Source organism: Anomaloglossus baeobatrachus (genome assembly GCF_048569485.1).
Source record: "Anomaloglossus baeobatrachus isolate aAnoBae1 chromosome 5 unlocalized genomic scaffold, aAnoBae1.hap1 SUPER_5_unloc_2, whole genome shotgun sequence".
NCBI classification, from domain to species: domain Eukaryota; kingdom Metazoa; phylum Chordata; class Amphibia; order Anura; family Aromobatidae; genus Anomaloglossus; species Anomaloglossus baeobatrachus.
In genome coordinates, this window is record NW_027441795.1 from 1,531,475 (window position 1) to 1,552,386 (window position 20,912).

General features: G+C 44.1%; 1 protein-coding gene across 1 annotated transcript in view; it reads left to right on the top strand.

The window, feature by feature from the left end:
- The window catches only part of LOC142258948 (uncharacterized), a 35,016-nt gene extending 23,907 nt beyond the window's left edge, over nucleotides 1-11,109 (top strand). Inside the window, 2 exon segments of the mRNA XM_075331500.1 lie at nucleotides 8,989-10,059; nucleotides 10,062-11,109. Coding sequence (XP_075187615.1) covers nucleotides 8,989-10,059; nucleotides 10,062-10,183 — 1,193 coding nt within the window. The 3' untranslated portion in view covers nucleotides 10,184-11,109.
- Nucleotides 11,110-20,912: the final 9,803 nt, after the last annotated feature.

Consider the following 20,912-nt stretch of genomic DNA (forward strand, 5'->3'; position numbering starts at 1 on the left):
TAGAATAAAAGAACAATTTACATTTTACTCAAAAATATAAAGAAAAAAAATAAGAAAAACTGAAAATTTTGCAGTGGTCTTTTCATTTTTGCCAGAGCTATGTGTATGTATGTATGTATGTATGTATGTATGTATGTAGTGCCCCACCCCACCCAAAAAAATATATATATTATAGAAGTTTTATAAAAATAAATAATTGAAAAAAATGACCTACATAAAGCAGATGGCTACGGGCTGCCACCCCCATCTGCCTGGCTTTACCTTAGCTGGCAATCAAAATACAGGGAAGCCCTTTTTTTTTGAAAAAAAAAGTTTTTTTGCCAAAAAAAAAAAAAAAAAAAGACGTGAGTTTCGCCATATGTTTGTATGCTAGCCAGGTACAGAAGACAGGTACGGGCTGCCCCCAACCTTTAGCTGCCTATTTGTACCTGGCTGGGAACCAAAAATATAGGGAAGCCATTTTTTTAATTATTTCATGAAATAATTAAAAAAAAAATTATGTGTTCTTCGCCCAATTTTTGTGTCCAGCCAGGCACAACTAGGCAGCTGGGGATTGGAATACACAGCGCAGGGTGGCCCAAGCCCCCCCCCCTGCTCCCCCGCTGCAAATTGCAGTCCGCAGCCACCCCAGAAAATAGCGCTTTCATAGAGGCGCCATCTTCTGGCGATGTATCAACTCTTCTAACGGCCCTGATGGCAGGTTACAGGTTGGGTAATAAGGGGTTAATGCCGGCTTTGTTTTACCAGCTGGTGTTCAGCTCAAGATTCTGAATGTCAATCAAGTTTAACCTAACCATTAAGAATCTCCAATAATGGGTTAAAAAAAAAAAGACACCACACACCGTTCTTTCCTGGTTCTCCTCTTACCTCTAACCGCTCATTCACTGTGTCCTTTGCCAGCTTCTCTTCCTCTCCTCTTCCCCTTGCGGTTGGGGGTTCCTCAGGGTTCAGTCCTAGGCCCCCTCCTGTTCTCTCATACACATCCCCTATTGGATAAACAATCAGCAGATTTGGTTTCCAGTACCATCTCTATGCTGATGACACCCAACTGTACACATCTTCTCCTGACATCACCCATGCACTATTACAAAATACTACCGATTGTCTGTCCGCTGTCTCCGACATCATGTCCTCCCTCTATCTAAAACTGAACCTGTCAAAAACTTAACTTTTCCTGTTTCCTCCCTCTCCTAACTTTCCGAAACCCAATATTACCATTTCTGTGTGTGGCTCTACCAGGGCTGTGGAGTCGGAGTCTCGGAGTCGAAGCTCATTTTGGTGGAGTCGGAGTCGGTATAAAATGCACCGACTCCGACTCCTAAAATATATAATTAATTGGGGACAGTAGTGCAATGCAGAATGTGCTGAATATTTTTTCATAGGAATTTGGGAAAGTTATGAAATGTCCTATAAAAATCTGTTCTATTTCTGATCTAAGGCTACATTCACACACAGCGTTTTTGCGACGTTTTTTGAGGATACGTTTGTCAGATGCAAAAGCAGATCAGCTTTTTAAAAAACTGCATCACCTGAAAGGTTTTTGAGCTCATAAATAATGCTTTCAATAGCAAAAGCAGATTAGAAAAAGGCCACACAAACTGACATATTCATTCTTTGTGAGGATCCTCACAAAACGATGTGTCTGAATGTCCTATCTTGAAACCCATTGCCTTTGCTGGATGCCAGAGTCACTACATACAACTAAATTATTTTGCCATCAATGTTCGATATGTTTGTGACAAGAAAGAAATTGTTAGCAAGACACTGGCAGTAACAGGTACTAAAGCTCATCACATCAGCCAGTTTCTCCAGGTTTTAGTGGAAAAAGTTCTGCAAGACTACGAACTCAAAAAAGAACAGGTTCTTGCTATTGTAGCGGACAGTGCTTCAAACTTGATAAGTACAATTAAACTGATGAATGAGAGTAATGAACAACAGCTAGAAGAGAATTTAGGATTTTTGTATGTGATGGAAGGCCACAGTGCTGTTCATGTAACTGGGGAACAAACAGATATTACAACAGAAGAACAGCAAAATGATACTTTAGTATTAGATGATCTTGTTGAAGCTGCTTCAAAACACTTTCATATTCATCACATGCGCTGTGTTGTGCACACGCTGCAGCTGGCAATAAGAAAGAATCTGCAAGAGGGACCCTGGTTTCACACATCCGGCTTTTCGCCTATTTGGCGCATGAAGCGCACTCCAGTACAGTGTATACAGCACAGTGGGAGCGCGACAAATGCCGGTCACATGCTGTCATGTGACCGGAGCATGTGACCCGGAAGTTGTACTGTGTCGTACTGTACTGGCGTGCGCCGCATCCGCCAAACCGGCGAGAAGCCGGATGTGTGAAACTGGATGGACATGCTGGAAATCTGATTGAAAAAGTGAAGAAATTGGTTATTGCTGCCAGAACCCCTAAAATTGATTCCATGTTGAAGAGACGTGCTGGGAAAGGGGCAATTGTTGATCAAGCCACTTGGTGAGGCAGTACTTATTTAATGACTGAGCGATTGCTTGAACTAAAATCGTTTCTTATAGATATGGTGAACCCTCAAGTAACATTAAATGAAGGTCAATGAACACAGGTGGCTGAATTGAAGGAATTGCTTAATCGCCCATTTACCGTGACTAAAAAATTACAAGCTGAGGATTTAACTCCTGGCATTTTCATAAGGGAGTGGAAGAACTTGCTATTTTGCCTGTCCCAAAGAGGAGGTTTAATCGCAGATGGCATTTCTGCTTCAATGCAACGGAGAGAGACACAGCTATTGGAAAATAAAATTCTTCTGGCAGCTGTTTATGTGGACCCAAGTCATCTTATACTGCTTGATGATCAACAGCTTACTAAAGGAAAAGAAGCTTTGACTGAGGTAGCAGTTAGGATGAGCGACTACAGGACTACCGACGGGCCTCTAGCCTAAAAAACCAATTGGCCCCCAGCAGGCTTAGGGACTTTTCTATTCCCTCCATTACAAATAAACCTATGGGTTCCTATAAATGCTTTGCTAAAAATTGCCTATGTTGTAAAACTATTCAGCATGAGAGGGTCAGTTTCGGTTTGGCCCCAGGTGGGGGGGATTTTCTTATAAAAGGACATCTCACTTGTCAATCCGATTTTGTCATTTACCTGATAGAGTGTGATTGTGATAAGCGTTATATTGGGAGAACTACTCAGGCACTACATAATAGAATTAACTCCCACAGACACAACATTAAAGTGGGTTTTATGCTTCATGGACTATCCCGACATACTACTCTATATCATGACAAAAAAATCAAACTAAAGGTCACCCCTATAGAATATATACCCCCATACATATCTAATCGGATAGAGGTTCTTAATAAGAAAGAAACATATTGGATTTATAAACTCAATACGTTAAAACCTCGTGGCCTCAATGAGGTCACGGATCTATTTTATTAAATACCATCGGGTTGTTTGTTTATATATTCATTTTATATTTATATTCATATATGTTTTTAGCGCCTTAGTGCTTTTTACATTATATATTTTTTAATTTTTATGTTTTTATTAATTCTTGTAACATGGTGTATAGTTTCATTTTGTGCATCCTTTATAGGTTTTTAGCTATGTTTTATGCCAGGTCTATTTTATGCTTTTACTATCATCATGCATCATATCTATAAGTTTTTTTTGGGACACAGATTCATATCTGTTTTTTTATTAGCAATAATTGCCTCGAGCACACAATATATATATATATATTTTTTTTTTTTTCCCCTTCCCCTTCCTACTTGGGGGCGCTCTTCTAAAATTTAATATGTATGTATATATTTATATATTTTCACTTTGATTGCATCATTAGCAGACATACTATACGGTGATTGCATCACCCACCCTTTATTATCACATTTTTTACACTCCGTTATTTTCTCTCCTACAATTTTTTGTAGTAGAGGTACATCTCTTTGATCCCCGGCATCACTGGTAGCTCACCACGATGGTTTGCAGTCTTGCACTTGGGACATATGGTTTTTCTGGTTCCTAGTCTCGCTTTTCTATCCACACTGATCCTATATTTTAATATACATTATTTGATCTGACGCTCTGCAGGAGCTTCCTTGTTCTTTCTTTAGGTGTCCTCTCTATATATATATACATTTATTTCCTCCGGCTATTATACATGATCTAGTCTATTCAGATCTGATTAGTGCACATTTATTGTTGTTTTGCTACATGTCTTACTCCATTCACTCTAATTCAAATGCTATCCACTTGCTCCCTGACTCTCAGCGCTAGCGCCGTAATTTTTCTTCTCACGGTCCTGCACTCATTTTCACCTTCTGGTTCTGGCACTTGCTTTTTGCGCATGTGGAAGGTTGTTTTTTTGTTTTTTTGTTTTTGGGTTTTTTTTGTTTTTTTTTTTTTTCCCACACTCCTGAACTTTCTTGAACTCACTCACTACATCATGTTCCTAAGCGGTTCCTTGATCCTTGGACTTTTTTCCATCTGGAACCTAGGCTATGGATTTTTTTCTCTTATATATTTTTTTCACGGATTCAGGGCATTTTGACTGTTTCTTTTCTTCCATCACCCAGCAACAGTAATTGCCTTGTTGGCTGCGTGGTCTCATGCTCTCACTGATCTATCCTATATTCCTGGGTTTTCCAGCACTGACATGTCTAAGTGAGTTCTAGGCTCATTTCATGTCCTCCCTGCACATACATATGTATATTTTTTGAGAGATAATCATGATCACACATAGATCTATTATTTTTGGTGTTTTTATGTTTTGAGTAATTTCATTATTTCACGATCTGAGATATGTGTTATCGCCACTATAATTGATTTTATTTTTCACATCCTTCATAAAGTTACTTGTATTGCATCATGCTTCACTGCAATGCACCCTTTCCCGCCTTTTTTTTTTTTTTTTTTTTTGTTAGGGGCGGTCCTGTGATGTCATCAAATGTATTTATACTGTGTTAGTCTCCATTATGGTAGATTTGATGTGTTCTTATGCCTGATGGTCCTGAGGAAGGGAGCTGAGACTCCAGAAACGCGTAGACCTGTGCAAAATAAAGATCCATTAATCTGAATACCTGAGAAGTGATCATTGGCGCGGCTCAAATAAACCCTATTTTCCTCTATTGTTCTCTGTTATCTGCCGTCTGGGTTGCTGCTGCCCTGATCAAAACCTTCCATGCCTGCATAGTAGTTGTGACTTTCACAACTTCACTTGGTGAGTATTACTGCTCCCTGTCTCTACCCCGTGTGTTATTGGGGTAAAACCCTATTGCGCTTCTTCTCCACAGCTTTTTACTCATAGGCGCAAGAGGACTTGGGGCCTGACAGTGCTACTGCTGCCATATCTTCATCCTCATCAGATGAGGAGTTTAACTTTGACAAGTATTTGGATGACATAGAGCAGGCAAAGCGTTGCCGCAAGGAAAAAGATTTCACTCCGTTTCCTATAGCAAGCAGATTGACCAGATTTCAGTAACATTTTTCACTTGCTCTCAAAGAAATAGAAAAATTCAACTGTTCATCAAAACTGACTGTGCATGAGGCAATTCCTTTATACCCGGAAATTGTTAGAGATGTTGCCAATGTGTCTACGGCTTTGCCTCCAACCCAAGTTACTGTAGAAAGGTTGTTCTCTATCCTTAAAATTATTAGGTCAGAATTGAGGTAATCTGCGAAGGAGGATCTGATGGAGGCAATTCTATTTCTTAGAACAAATTCATAGACTGCACAAATGTTATTTAGTATGTTTTTGTTGAAAACTGTTTTTTGCCACTTGCATAGTGTATTATATAATAATAGTATATAATAAACTACTTAAGTGGCAAAAAACAGTTTTCATCAAAAACATACTAAATAATAACATTTAGTATAATGCTTATATTTAAGTGAAACATTTATTGTAGTACAATGTGAACATCAGACATTTAATCATTTTTATGATACAATAATCAAGATATTTAGAACATAAAATATATTTATTGGAATACAACTTTAGAACACAAAAAACTAATAAATTGTAAATATGTAATACAATATGTAATATATATATATATATATATATATATATATATATATATATATATATATATATATATACACACACATACACACACAAGATATATATGTAATCTACTGTATATTACATAGTGTATTACATGTTTAAATTTATTACAGTTTTTTGTGTTCTAGAGTTGTATCCCAATAAATATATGTTATGTTCTATCCAAATATCTTGATTATTGTAACATAAAAATTATTAAATGTCTGATGTTCACATACACATGTTCATGCACTACAATAAATTTTTCACTTAACTATAAGCAATATATGTCAGAGTCGGTGCAAGGGAAATTGAAGAGTCGGAGTCGAAGGTTTGGCTTACCGACTCCACAGCCCTGGGCTCTACCATTATGCCTCAGCAGCACGCCCGCTGTGTTGGGGTTATATTTGACTCCGATCTCTCCTTAACTCCCCACATTCGTTCACTTGCTCGTTGTTGTCAATTCTACCTCAAAAATATCTCTAGAAATCAACCTTTTCTTACCGTTGACTCTGCAAAAACTCTTACTGTCGCTCTCATTCATTCTCGCCTGGATTATTGTAATTCCTTACTAATTCGTCTCCCTGTTACTAAACTCTCCCCTCTCCAATCCATTCTGAATGCCGCAGCCAGGATCATTTTCCTCTGCAACAGCTTCACTGATGCCTCTGCTCTTTGCCAGTCATTGCACTGGTTGCCTATCCGTTACAGAATCCAATATAAACTTATCACTCTCACTTACAAAGCTCTCCACGGTTCCGCACCACCCTACATCTCCTCCCTCATCTCTGTCTATCACCCCACTCGTTCCCTCCGCTCTGCTAATGGCTTAAGGCTGACATCCTCAACAATTCGAACCTCCCACTCCCGTCTTCAAGATTTCTCACAAGCTGCGCATATGCTCTGGAACACACTACCAAGAACAATCCTATTAATTCCCAACATCCACACCTTTAAGCAGGCCCTTAAAATGCATTTCTTTAAACTAGCCTATCACCTCACTGCCCTGATCTAATCTAGTCCCTTTCTGCCCTTCAAAAAAATTTACTTCCAGTTCTTGTCCCCTGTACCTGTATAAATTCTCACCGACGGGTTCATGCAGCTGCTTTTGAATACCCTATTGAATCGATGGCTGGACCAGATATGACAAGCTTTTCTCCCCCCCATTCACCTTTTTGTGTCTCCCCTATTTCCTCATAGAATGTAAGCTTACGAGCAGGGCCTTCACTCCTCCTGGTATCTTAATTTTGTTATTTTGTATTGTCTCATATTGTCTGTACATGTCCCCTCTTAATTGTAAAGCGCTGCGGAATATGTTGGCGCTATAGAAATAAAACATTATTATTATTATTATCACTTTATTAGAATTAAATACACAGACACACTTAGGGTCTCATCTTTATTACTCCCTTTCACCCCTCCACGATCCTGGTCTTCTGTCACTGATCTAGCTCTGCTATATCAGAATGCACGGGGGATGGGGGGGGGGGACGCTGCTGCTCCTGCTCCCGCACTGTCTAATCACTCAATGAGTGATCAGAGGCTGCGGGTTGGTAAGCAGTGATGTCACCGCTGCCACCGTTGCCATAGTAACCTAACAGGTTACTATACTATAGTGATGGTGATCTCTGATCACCTGATTCCCTGCGCCGCTAATCATCACCGGCTGTGGCAGCCAATCCCTGCATGTGGGCTGACTGTGTAAAGAGCGCCAAGATGCACGGAGGGGGTTGCTGAGCATGTACCCGAGCATCTCGCCGGTACACAGCGGTCGCCGAGTTTACAGAGTACTGAGATGCTCTGGCAAGCACAGTGTACCGGCGAGCATGCTGACACTACAGGACCTTTGCACGATGTCATAATCATGTGACCCAGTCTGTAGCCTATGAGATAATACAACATTCCCATATGACTGATCACATGGCTATGTCACGAAAGGTCCTTTTGGTTACCGGGAGAACACCGCGATGATCGTACTCAGAAGCAGCGGGAGACAGAGTGCAAGACACGTGCGGGACCTGTAAGTAATGTTTATTATTAACTGTATTCTTTATTTTACATCCCCTCCCCCCCGCCCCATCCCATAACTGTAAAGTCCAAGATCGGTGATTGGACGCAAGATCGTGTTATCTCGATCCTGATGTACAAAATCATCGACGAGTCTCCCCGATCCTGACCATCGGGGGATCGCCCATCAATACTCTTAACACTAGAACAACTGAGGTAGTCATTTTGACTACTTTGCACCATGTATTTCTATATAGGTGTCACGAGTCCAGTAGTTCTAGCGATAAGGCCCCATTACACGCAACGACATTGCTAACGAGATATCGCTGGGGTCACGGAATTCATATCCAGTGTCATTAGCGCCGTCGTTGCGTGTGACACGAGCGACCGCTAACGATCCCAGGTTCCGCAAATATCGTTGATTGTTGACACGTCGTTTCTTTCCCAAATATCGTTGCATTTTTGGGACGCAGGTTGTTTGTTGTTCCTGAGGCAGCACACATCTCTACATGTGACACCCCGGGAACGACGAACAACAGCGTTTCTGCGTCCTCCGTCAACGAGGTTGGAGTGCCATTTATGCGGCTGCTCTCCACCCCTCCGCTTCTATTGGTGGCCCGCTGTGTGACGTTGCTGTGACGCCACACGAACCTCCCCCTTAGAAAAGAAGCTGTTCGCCGGCCACAGCGACGTCGTTAGTAAGGTATGTGCGTGTGACGCGCACCACCGATATTGTCCGCCACGGGCAGTGATTTGCCTTTGACACACGCACGACGGAGGCGGGTGTGATCGCTAGTGATGTTGCTGCGTGTAAAGCAGCCTTTAGATGTCGAAATTGGACAACAGATTCAGAATAAAAATTTTTCTAATTTAATAACTGATGTTATGGTTCAAAAAAATGTACTTTCAAGATATCATTAAAAAATAACATTGTGTTTATTTTTAGCAGATCACTGTATTGAGAGTTCAGATGGAAATCTATTATCTTCAGAATTTAAAACCGATGAAGAAAGTATCACACATGATACATATGAAGAGCATGCTGTTGTCCCGAATATACCTCCAGTCGTTCCTCAGAAAGCTTCATCAGATCTTTTCAAACAAGTCCAAAATTCCGATTTATCACAGAATTGTAAGCAAAATAAAAGTTACAGAAGGGATGTGGAACATGAAACGGCTCCTATAAGGGTGAAACCATTTTCATGTTCAAAATGTGAGAAATGTTTTACCAGAAAATCACATCTTAATATCCATCAAAAAACTCACACAGGGAAGAAGCCATTTTCATGCCCAGAATGTGGAAAATGTTTTACTCAGAAAATAACCCTTGCTAACCATCAAAAATATCACACTGGGGAGAAGCCATTTTCATGTTCAGAATGTGGGAAATCTTTTATTCGGAAATCAATTCTTGTTCAGCATCAAAGATCTCACACCGGGGAGAAGCCATTTTCATGTTCAGATTGTGGGAAATGTTTTAATTGGAAATCAGAACTTGTTGTGCATCAAAGATGTCACACAGGGGAGAAGCCATTTTCATGTTCAGACTGTGGGAAATGTTTTATTCGGAAATCAATTCTTGTTCAGCATCAAAGATCTCACACTGGGGATAAGCCATTTTCATGTTCAGAATGTGGGAAATGTTTTATTCAGAAATCACACCTTGTTAGGCATCAAAGATCTCATACAGGGGAGAAGCCATTTTCATGTTCAGAATGTGGGAAATGTTTTAATTGGAAATCAGAACTTGTTAGGCATCAAAGATCTCATACAGGGGAGAAACCATTTTCATGTTCAGAGTGTAGGAAATGTTTTATACGGAAATCAGACCTTGTTCGGCATCAAAGGTCTCACACTGGGGAGAAGCCATTTTTATGTTCAGAGTGTGGGAAATGTTTTATTCAAAAATCAGAACTTGTTAGGCATCAAAGATCTCACACAGGGGAGAAGCTGTTTTCATGCCCAGAATGTGGTAAATGTTTTTCTAGGAAATCAGGTCTTGTTTACCATCAAAAAAAATCACACAAAATAAACCATTTTTATGTTCTGAATGTGGCAAATGTAATTCTCAGAAATCACATCTCGTTAAACATGTGAAGAAGCAGGGAACAGGGAAGGAACCTTTTTCATGTTGTGAATAATTGAAATGTTTAAATGGTAAATCAAGTCTTGACCACATCACAAAACCAACAGAGCAGAGCAGCCATTTTTGCTTTCAGAATTTGCCAGATGTTTTTATCATTAATCAGGTCCTGTTGTCAGATGAGTCACACGGGAGAAGCCATCATGATGTACCATAATTCAAAGGGTTTTATCCTAAAATCGGCTATAGTTCCTTAAGTAAGAATTTGTGAGGGAAAGAATCATTTTCTTTCTTTTTAGAAATTATTGTATTTTTGAACCATAAGACACACCTAGGTTTTGACGGCGAAATATAGGGAAAAAATGAACGCAAAAAATGTGGTCATGAAGCACTGTTATGGGTAGGATCTGCTGCTGACACTGTTACGGGGATAAAATCCCCTAATTCTGTACTAATGTCCCCCATACTGGGCCCCTTCCAGGTACTGTATATGTGTCTCCCATACTCGTATATAGGTCTTTCATCCTGGTATATATGTTGCCCATCTTTATCCCATCCTGGTATATATAATCCCCATCCTGGTATATATGGATCTTGTCTTAGTATATATGTGCCTGTAACGGTGAAAATGTACATAAGATAAACTTGTATGTTTGTTAATGAAGTATTGTATATATATGCTATAACTTAAATGGCCACTAGTTGTCACTAGAGAGCAGCCACTCTGCTAGACAGTAAGGGCTTACATTAGATTTCCCTGGTAATATAAACAGATAGAGACAGTTAAAAGTTCAGTTGAGATCTGGAGACTGCATGAGCAAGAAGAGCGTGACAGGAAGAAGGCTGCGAGAGAGGGAGAAGGTTGTTGAACTCCTGTGTTCTGGACAAATAGGATTGCCTAAAGACCAACCCTTGAAGTCCTCCAAGTTGCATAAATTGTTATTGTTTATTCCGGGCTGTTGTGGCCCATAAGTTGTAAGAGAACTGGTTTTGTAAATATTTTTTAGACTTATAAAGAAAACTGTTATTCACCTTCTTTGTGTCATTGGGTTTTCTATAGTGCCATCGTACCTTAATAGTCATAGCGACCGGCGTATTTGGCGTAGTCAGCAGGATACGTTGCTCGCTATGGATGACCCTGAGCAAATGGGAGACACTGCAACACCCCTGTTGTACTTCACCCCCTTCCCCTTGGTGACCAGCAGTGAGCATCTAATAGGGTGCTCTGCAATGGGCGCGGTGCTAAATCACCTGGCTAAGTTCGATGGGTATACCATACTGTTCAGTGATTGGGTCTGCTGGCTGAAGAACGTCATTGCCTTGCACAGCGTACACCCCAAACTGTAGCCCGAGGTCGCACTGAATGCTCTGGAGTGAGATGCCTGCAAGGTTGTTCTGCTGAAACCAGAAAGCCAGCGGAAGACAGTAGATGAAATAATTCAGATCTTGGAAAAAACTTTTGACCATGTGGCAGCGGCTGAACAACTGCGACTACAGTTTTTCGCTCAGATCCAGAGGAGCAGAGAGAGTCTGATTCAGTATGGCATCGCATTGGAAGAATTGCATCAGGAGATTAAGAAGAAGTCGAATGTAACGGTGGGCGCTGAGGCCGACGTTGATCGCATTTTACGTAATCAGTTCATTGAGGGGATCCAAAATGAAATGTTAAGGAGCGAACTACTGTTGAAGGCAAGGAGTACCCCTGGTGTTACCTACGCTGAAATACAACAAGAGGCAGTGGTGCGGACCCTGGAAGTGAAGTCTGCTCCAAAATGGAGTCGCATGCAAACAGTTGACACAAGGGAATTCAGTCGAGACTCTGTCTAAGTACCAATGCAACCAAAAAGAAAGGAGGAAACACTGGCACTATTCAGTGAGCTAACCGCTCAATCCACTTATTCCAGGCTTAGAGACGCATTATATGGCAGTAGAATCCAAAGCATATTGGCCCCGGTGCTCATTCCAATAGACCACAGTTCATACAGTCCATGAAAAAGAGACGGAATGCACTCAGCAAATATGCGATAAAAAAAGCTCTTTTATTCAACCATCAGATCAGGGTGAAAGGCGTGAGGGAGGTGGGAACACACGCCTTTCCCCCTGACCTGATGGTTGAATAAAACAGCTTTTTTATACCGCATATTTGGTGAGTGCCTTCCATCTCTTTTTCATGGACTCTGTCTAAGTATAGCTTGCAGAAGACTGTGGAAGGTCTGGCAGAACAGATGCAACAAATGCGGGCTCAGGGGATGCCACCAACATACCCAGCACCGATATGCCCCTATACTCCCATGCCTGGACAAATGCCGCCTCCTATGGTGGAAATGCAGTCACGGCGTTATACACAATGAGGAACAGCGGCCGGCCCCAGAACAGAGGTAGCAAGCGGGATGAGAGGGCTTATCCAGTGTTGGAGATGCGGAGGGGCAGAACAGAAGAAACTGCGACAGCAGTAAAAGGGAAGCCCTTGCTGTAGCTAGGCATACGGAGAGGCAGAACTGAGAACCAATGCCCGAACTCTGCTGAGAAGATCTGATTGCGGAGAGTCCTGTACTAGAGGTACAGTTTGCTTGGAAGAAGTTTGCGTGTCTGGTAGACACTGGATCAGAGGTGACAACTATGCTGGTGGAATATTTCCAGACGTACTTCAAGGAAGCTGCTAAACCAGAATCGGGGCTTTTATTTAGACTGAAAGCAGCTAAAAGTGTAGAGATTCTAGTAGCGGGCATCGCATAGATGAAGGTGCAGCTGTGCGGACAGAAGCTGGGAACCAAGGGAGTGATACTAGTGAAAACGCAGGCAAGGCCAAATCTCCCAGTGGTCCTAGTGATGAACATCCTGAGGGAACTGGATTCTCTTCTGTTCGAGCGTGATGGCCTAGGATACAGGAAAAGAGCGACAACTCACAAGGTCACGCAGAGGGCCCTACAGCAGATGGTCCGTTCGTGTGGCATACAGCAGAGTTCAGCGGGAGGAAGAGCAGTGGGAGTGGTGTACGTCTCATGTGGCCCCGCTGTCACTATGTCTCCAGATCAAAAAAAGCTGGTGTTGATGCCGGTGGGGACCCATAGGTAGCTGAATGGTGTGGAAGTAATTCTGGATTAGTGAGACAGTCCGAAAGCATGGGAGTCTTCATGATCGCCAGGACGCTGGCCACTGTACAAAATGGGAGGGTGCCGGTGAGGTGCCTGAACTTGCAGAGCCATGAGGCGACTTTGGTAGCGGGCTCAAAACTGGCTGATATGTATGTTTGCGGTGAAGTTCTCCACAAGAATCAGTTCACGTTTAAAGGAAACTGCCAGACTGCTTGGACTCTGTCGATGCAGGCAGCAGAAGAATAGTCACCCACGCCCATGTGGAATGGTAAGAAGAGCATAGAGCTGATGGGGATGGATACAACCCAGCTAATGCCGGAACAGGTGTAACAGCTACAGACTACCCTATGGGAATAGCAGTCCGCCTTTTCCAGGAGTGATGAAGACTTTGGCTGCACAAAGGCAGTAGAACACGAGATACCCACAGGGGACGTGGCCCCAATCCGAGAGAGATATCGCCAGATTCCCCCGAATCTTTATCAGGAGGTCAAGAGTATGTTAGTGCAAATGTTGGATAATGGCGTGATCCGCCCGAGTCAGAGTCCCTGGGCTGCGCTGGATGTACTGGTTCGGAAGAAGGACAGGTCCATACAGTTTTGTGTTGATTAACACAAGCTGAACGCGCAGACCGTGCGTGACTCATACCTGTTGCCAAGGATTGAAGAGTCTGTCTACTCTGGGAAAGGCAAAATACTTCTCCACATTGGACCTGGCTAGTGGCTATTGGCAGGTACCCATGGCAGCTAAGGATCGTCAAAAAACAGCTTTCATCCTACTAATGGGACTCTGCGAGTTTAATCGAATGCCTTTCGGACTGACTAATGCCCCGGCCACATTTCAGCGACTGATGGAGTACTGTCTAAGCGATTACAACTTTGAATCTGTGTTGATATATCTAGACGATGTAATTATATTTGGAGATTCGTGTGAATATCACCTAGGGAAGCTCCGGCAAGTGCTACACTGGCTAAAAGACAATGGACTCAAGATCAAATGTGCCGCCCCTGCAGTGGTCGAACCGCTCGGATCCGGGGTCTGCTTTTGCTCGACGGTCTCCGGACCCAGGGACTCGCGGCCACTTCAAATGGAAAGGGGGTATTTAGAGGGGATAAGAGTTCGTGACATCACACGTGGTTTGCGGTAAGGGGAGTACCGCCGCTTCCAATGGGAGTACCCGGGGGAGATGGAGTGGGGAAGAAAGATGACGTTCCCCCCACGGGTAGGGGAGGCCCCAGGACTCCAAATGGTGGAGGTGAAGGGGAGCACTATGCTAGTTGGAAGCAGGGGAGGACAGCGTACTCACTCATGCTGTGTTGGTAGTGATGCAACCGCAAAGCAGACTCTGACACAAAGGTAAACCAAGTCTCCGGGTGCCGCTGCCTCCCTGGGGGAGCTCGTCCGGGAATCCGCTCCCTTTAATGTTGCTAGTGGTCTTGACTTGCCTCCTTGCACTAATTTTAGGTGTTTTCGTGTGACCCCCTCGGCTTGCAGCTTTCAGGGTCCCGCTCCCCACTATTAGGTAGAGAAGCTGTGCTCTCGATGGCTGACACTTGGGATTTCAGTGGGCTGCATGGGTTGGAAAGCCCTATCCTCCTCGTTGTGTTGGTGCCTTCATTCTCTGAGCTCTTGGGGACAGTTCATAGAGATACTATCCTCCACATGTTAATTATCAGGAGGTTGTGTGAAGCTACTCCCTGATCTAGGATCCATTGCCTTGCCGTGCTCGGTACCGGTTCGGTTACAAGGTACACAGGTGCCGACCGTTCTCGAAAACTAAGTCTGGCTCCTTTCTCCAATACCCTGCGACCGGGTCTCCGACTCCTCCTGTCCCAGACCACCGTCTGCGACCTAGCCAAAGTCTCCCAGGGAGCTCCAACTCCCACTAGCTCCTCACTCTCTGAGGGCTACCACTGTTCTGACTGTGTCCCTTCCACCAGTCTTTAATCAACAAAACACCTGACCATATATTCATGCCACTAAATTCAACTGGACCAACACAAGCAATTGTCCCCAATCAGGAAACAAGTCAGTGGTTCATGGTTAAAACATTAATTTTATTACATAATTAAATAACACACATTAAAAAACAGAAAAAATCCCGTAGGACACTATTGATTCCCAGAAACCATGTTACATCCAGACATGAGTGGAGCTATATAACAGGTGCTTCCATAAATGTGGCAGAATACCATAACAACAGTGCTGCTAGTAAAACCATACATGCACTAGTATACACATTATATCCATAAGGCTGCCCATATATATAGAAAGAGTCTGAAAGCTACAAAGTATACAATGCCCTGTTATAGCAAACACAGACAGACACAAATCAGGCTAATAGTGCTGCTAGTGAAACCATACACGCACTAAAATTAACATTCTGTTCATAAACTGCCTATATATAGAAGAAGTCTGAAAAAATACACTGCCCTGCTACAACAGACACAGATAACGTAAAGTTCTTGAAAAGTTAAAAAATTTGGAAAATAATTTTGTTTAAACCGGCAGACAAAGGTGGAAATTTGGTTGTTTGGCCATCGGAAATGTACGAAAAGCAGGCATTCAAACTACTTAATGATCAGAGGTGCTATAAGAAATTGTGGAACAATCCTATTCCATCTTTTAAAGAGGACTTAATTAGGATTCTGGAAAAAGCCTTTGAAGAAGGCATAGTCCCAAAGAAATGCCTGGAGTTCGTTATTAATCTGCACCCACGTACGCCCACACTCTATCTTATCCCAAAGATTCACAAGGACCCCCAGGACCCTCCGGGTAGACCAATTATATCTGGTAATGGGGGTCTGTGTGAACACATTGGTGATTTTTACTTAAAGCCTCTTGTGACATCCTTGCCGTCATATTTGAGGGACTCCACATCTGCCTTACAAAGACTTAACCAAGTTAATCTTAATGAAGAGTTATGGTAATTATGGTTACGGCAGATGTGGAGTCCCTTTATACTTCCATCAGACATGAAGATGGTTTGAGAGCTACAGCTTTATTTCTAAATATGAGCAGTTTGGACAAGCCGCTGATTAAGTTACTTCTTACATTACTGGAATTTGTACTCACACACAATGTGTTTTTATTTAAGAAGAAATACTATCTACAAGCCCAAGGTACGGCTATGGGGGCATCATGTGCCCCCTCATACGCCAACCTTTTTTTTTTGGGTGCCTGGGAGCGAAACATTTTTTTGAATGAGATAATATCGGACATCATACATGTTAAGGAATGGATGAGATTTATAGATGACGTGTGGTTCATCTGGGAGGGATCAATTGAACATCTTGATTCATTCATCACTGCGCTCAATGATAATAATTTGAATATTAAGCTTACTTATAAGTATGGGCGTAGTGTTGAATTCTTGGATATTAAAATCAATGTTTCTGAAGATGGTCAGTTGATTACTAACATGTACAGAAAACCCACGTCCACAAATTCCTTCCTCCATGCCTCTTCGTTGCACCCAGAATCTACCAAACGGGGCATTCCAGTTGGCCAGTTCCTACGAGCCAAGAGAATTTGCTCTGTTTTTTAATGTGTGTTATTTAATTATGTAATAAAATTAATGTTTTAACCATGAACCACTGACTTGTTTCCTGATTGGGGACAATTGCTTGTGTTGGTCCTTCCACCAGTCTGTCTGACCCCCTAGGCGGGTGGCCCTATTCCAGCTAGACCACCCACTGATGTGCCTGCCTGGGTGTGGTGTAAGGTGACTAGGGTTTGAATGCTGGTGGAAGCAACATCGAAGTTTAGGATCCCAGAACCATGGAGGGTGGGTTCTGCACCAGGAAAAGAGGGTGCAGTTCCCTGTGACACCCTGAATAGTTTGGGGGCGTCACACAAACCCAAGAAGTATTGGTTGTTTCAGACCCAGACTGAATATCTGGGACTTGTGTCAGCGCTTGGGGTGCGTCCGGCCGAGAGCAAGATACAGGCTTTCCAGGAGTGGCCCACTCCCAGAACTGTGAGAGACGTGCAGGCCTTCCTCGGTTTGGCCAGTTACTATCATCAGTTTGTGAAAGACTTTGCTAAGATGTCTGAACCATTGAATGAGTTATTGAAGGGGACATCTCAGGGCCCCAGGAATCAGACTATCCAATGGATCGATCGACAACAACAGGCATTCGATCAAATTTGGGCCGCTCTCGTACAGGCACCTCTGTTGGTATATGCTCGCTTTGACCGGCCCTTTACTCTGTATACGGACGGAAGTCTGCATGGGCTGAGAGCAGTGTTGGCCCAAGAGCAAAAGGGACGGTAGAGGGTGGTCGCGTATGCCAGCAGGTCCCTACGGGACACTGAGAGCAACCCTGATAACTATAGTAAGTTCAAACTGGAGATGTTAGCCCTGGTGTGGGCCATGTCCGAAAAATTTGCTGAGTGTCTGTCGGAATCGGAGGTTCTTGTGATGACAGACAATAACCCGCTAGCGCAGCTGGAGAACGCCAAACTGGGAGCGTTAGAACAGCGATGGGTGGCGCGAATGTCCAAATTTAATTACCCGATTCGGTTCCGATCCGGCAAAGGGAACTCCAATGCGGATGCCCTGCCACGGGTAATGCGAGATGCGCCAGGGTGTGAGGTGGACGAAGATCTTGAGGATACCGAAATTCCTAACCTGAGGTGATTACCTGAGTTTGTAAATCTGGCATGTTCAAGTGGGGTGGTGACACGAGTAGTCAGATTGCTGGGGAAGACTCGTTAAGAATGGGCCGATCTACAGAATGCAGACCCCTGGCTGTCATGAGTAAAGGGTGGGTGAATCAGAAAATTTGGCCTGATGTGAAAGCTAGAGCTCAGCTGAGCTCGGAGAAGCAAAAGTTACGGCAGTGGGATAGACTGACAATAACAGAGGGAGTGTTGTATCGCTGGATCTACTTACCGGCTGAGTTATGGTACTGATGGCAGGTAGTAATCCCATCCTTAGCAGCCCCAGCCATTGCTCGTGAGGCCAATACCCAGGGTGCTCACCTTGGGCCTGAGAAAACTTATTGATGGTTGCACCGATCTGTATACGCTCCCAGCTTGGAAGCAGTTGTAAGGGAGGTGTGTGCTAGATGCCGCCCTGCGAGTTGAATAAGTCCCCTGAATCAAGTGCCCCTGTTCAAACCATCATGACTTTCGCCCCGCTGGAGGTGTTAATGGTAGATTACCTGACGATTGGGTATTCTAGGAGTGGGCACCATTCGTGCCTGGTGATGACTGATCACTTCACAAAATTCAACGTGGTTGTCCCCACCAGGAACCAGACCGCTGAATCCGCAGCGGAAGTGATCTGTAAGCATTTTATCCTGACCTTCGGGTTTCCCCAACGGCTACATTCAGGTCAAGGGGCCTGCTTCCAGGGTAAACTCGTGACTGAGTTGCTGCAGGTCACACAATCGCGGATGAAACCCTACCATCCGCAAGGGAATAGGGCCTGTGAGCAGTTCAATCATACACTGCTACAGATGTTGAGGACACTTGAACAGCAACAGAAGACGAGGTGGACTTAGTTCATCCCAGAACTTGTGTGGGCCTTTAATAATAGAGAAAAAGGAGCTAGCACGATGCATGAAAATGGCATGCATCATATAAAAAGTGCAAATTCACAGATTTATTCCAACTGTACTATAATATAAATTGAGATTTTTACATGCTGGGACCTGGGCTGGTCTCTATCCACAATTGCCTCTTTTGCAACCTAGAAGCGGTTATATACAGGTATGTGTGCTCCATTATGGTTCTGCTTTTAACTTTATCTAGGAGGCCGCATGGCACATGAAATACATAATATAGTGTAGGACCCCCCTATTGAGATTTGCCGTGACGTTGGCAGGGGTGGCTCAAAGAATTGATCAATTATTTGCTAAAAACCTCAATTTATATTATAGTACAGTTGGAATAAATCTGTGAATTTGCACTTTTTATATGATGCATGCCATTTTCAGATCGTGCTGGCTCCCCTCTCTATAACAATAGAATCCTAGCACTACCAGGTTTACACCTTACATGATGATGTTTGGGCGGCCTCGGAGGAAGGTCGAGGAACTAAACCTGTCAGTACCTGGGGAACTCGAGTATTGCACAGCCAGTGAATGGGTTCAGAGTCACCAATGGAAGCTGTGGGAAATCCACAGGATAGTGGGGGAACAAGTGCGGGACCATCCCCATCAAGATCGTGGACCAGTGCATGGAGATGAATTCGTAGTGGGCGAAAGGGTACTTGTACGGGTTACTCGCCTGGGTCGAAAGTTGGCTGACCAGTGGGAGGCTACACCTTACCCGCTGGTGGACAGACCATTTACAGGGGGAGTGTGTACACTGTGGTCCCTGAAGGATGTGTCGGGCCCCATCGTATGTTGAACTGGAACTGATTGAAAAGGTGTATCTCCGACACACCCACATGCCCACCTGTCTCGCCTGATCCAAGTCACGGGTCGGCCAAATAACCTTGTGTGCCACTGCTGTGATGACTTCAGCAACGTAGCACTAGACGACCAAGGTCTGGCATTGCAGATTCCAGTTGCTCCAGAGCTACCTCCAAGTGTTGTTGCTCCGACAGACACAAAAATTGCCCCCACAAACACAGCAGGTACTGACTTACGAAGATCTGAAAGGAGTACGGCTGGTGTTCCTCTGGTACGGTACAACCCTGCAGAATATCTACTGCATGTAAGATGTAGAAAGTGATTTGTCGGGACACCAAATCTTAAGTGGGATGGAGTGTAACAGGGTGAAAATGTACATAAGATAAACTTGTATGTTTGTTAATAAAGTATTTTGTGTGTGTGTGTGTATATACATGTGTATATGTAAGGTCCTGGTGGTGGAAACTCTGGGCCGTGCACCGGACTCCTCCAGCGGAGCAACCCGGAGCTAACCCCTATACAGGGACTGTCCGGTCACCCCACCAGAGGGCCTTGATGCACGGTAGCCGAAGCACTAGCTGTACAGGCACAGTCCGTTCCAGAAAGAGGAAGGAAGATGTCCCTGAGGTCACAGGGGTCCAGATGGTAGTCCCGATAAGGCTCTGGTTCAGGTGCCGGGTGGAGATGACAGGTGGAACCGGATCTAGCTGGACGAAAGGGCGGATGTCACCACGTGAAGCTGGGGATCGGAGCCAGGTCCGGGCTGAAGCAGATGGTGGAGTCCTCAGCCGACAGTCCCCGACAGGAGTTAAGCAGCAGTCGTGGTTAGGACCGGTTGGCGTGGCAGGACGGGCTCTGCGAGACAGACAAGAGTTAATACTGGACAAGGCAAAAGGGGACCTGAACTCCTAGCTTACTAAACACGTAGAACAGGCCCCACCCACCTGGAAGAAGAATCCTCTTATACCCTGTACCTGCCAGCCAATATCCTGTTTCTGGACGCTGGCCCTTTAAGAGAGGGTCAATGACCGCACGCCCTAACGTGCATATGCGAGGCCTGAGACCAGGGAAGGAAGCGGCGCCGAAGAAGCAGGAGTGCCGGGCAGAGTGTCCTGCGATGCAGAGGGGCGCCTGGAGCGGGGACGCATGGAGGACACCGGCGAGGGAAAGGGAGCAGGAGGACCGGGGACAGGAGTGGTGAGCGGGGAGCGTGCCACGGGGACCGGGAAGCGTGACAGTATATATATATATATATATATGCGGCACGGTGGCTCAGTGGTTAGCACTGCAGCCTTGCAGCGCTGGGGTCCTGGGTTCAAATCCCACCAAG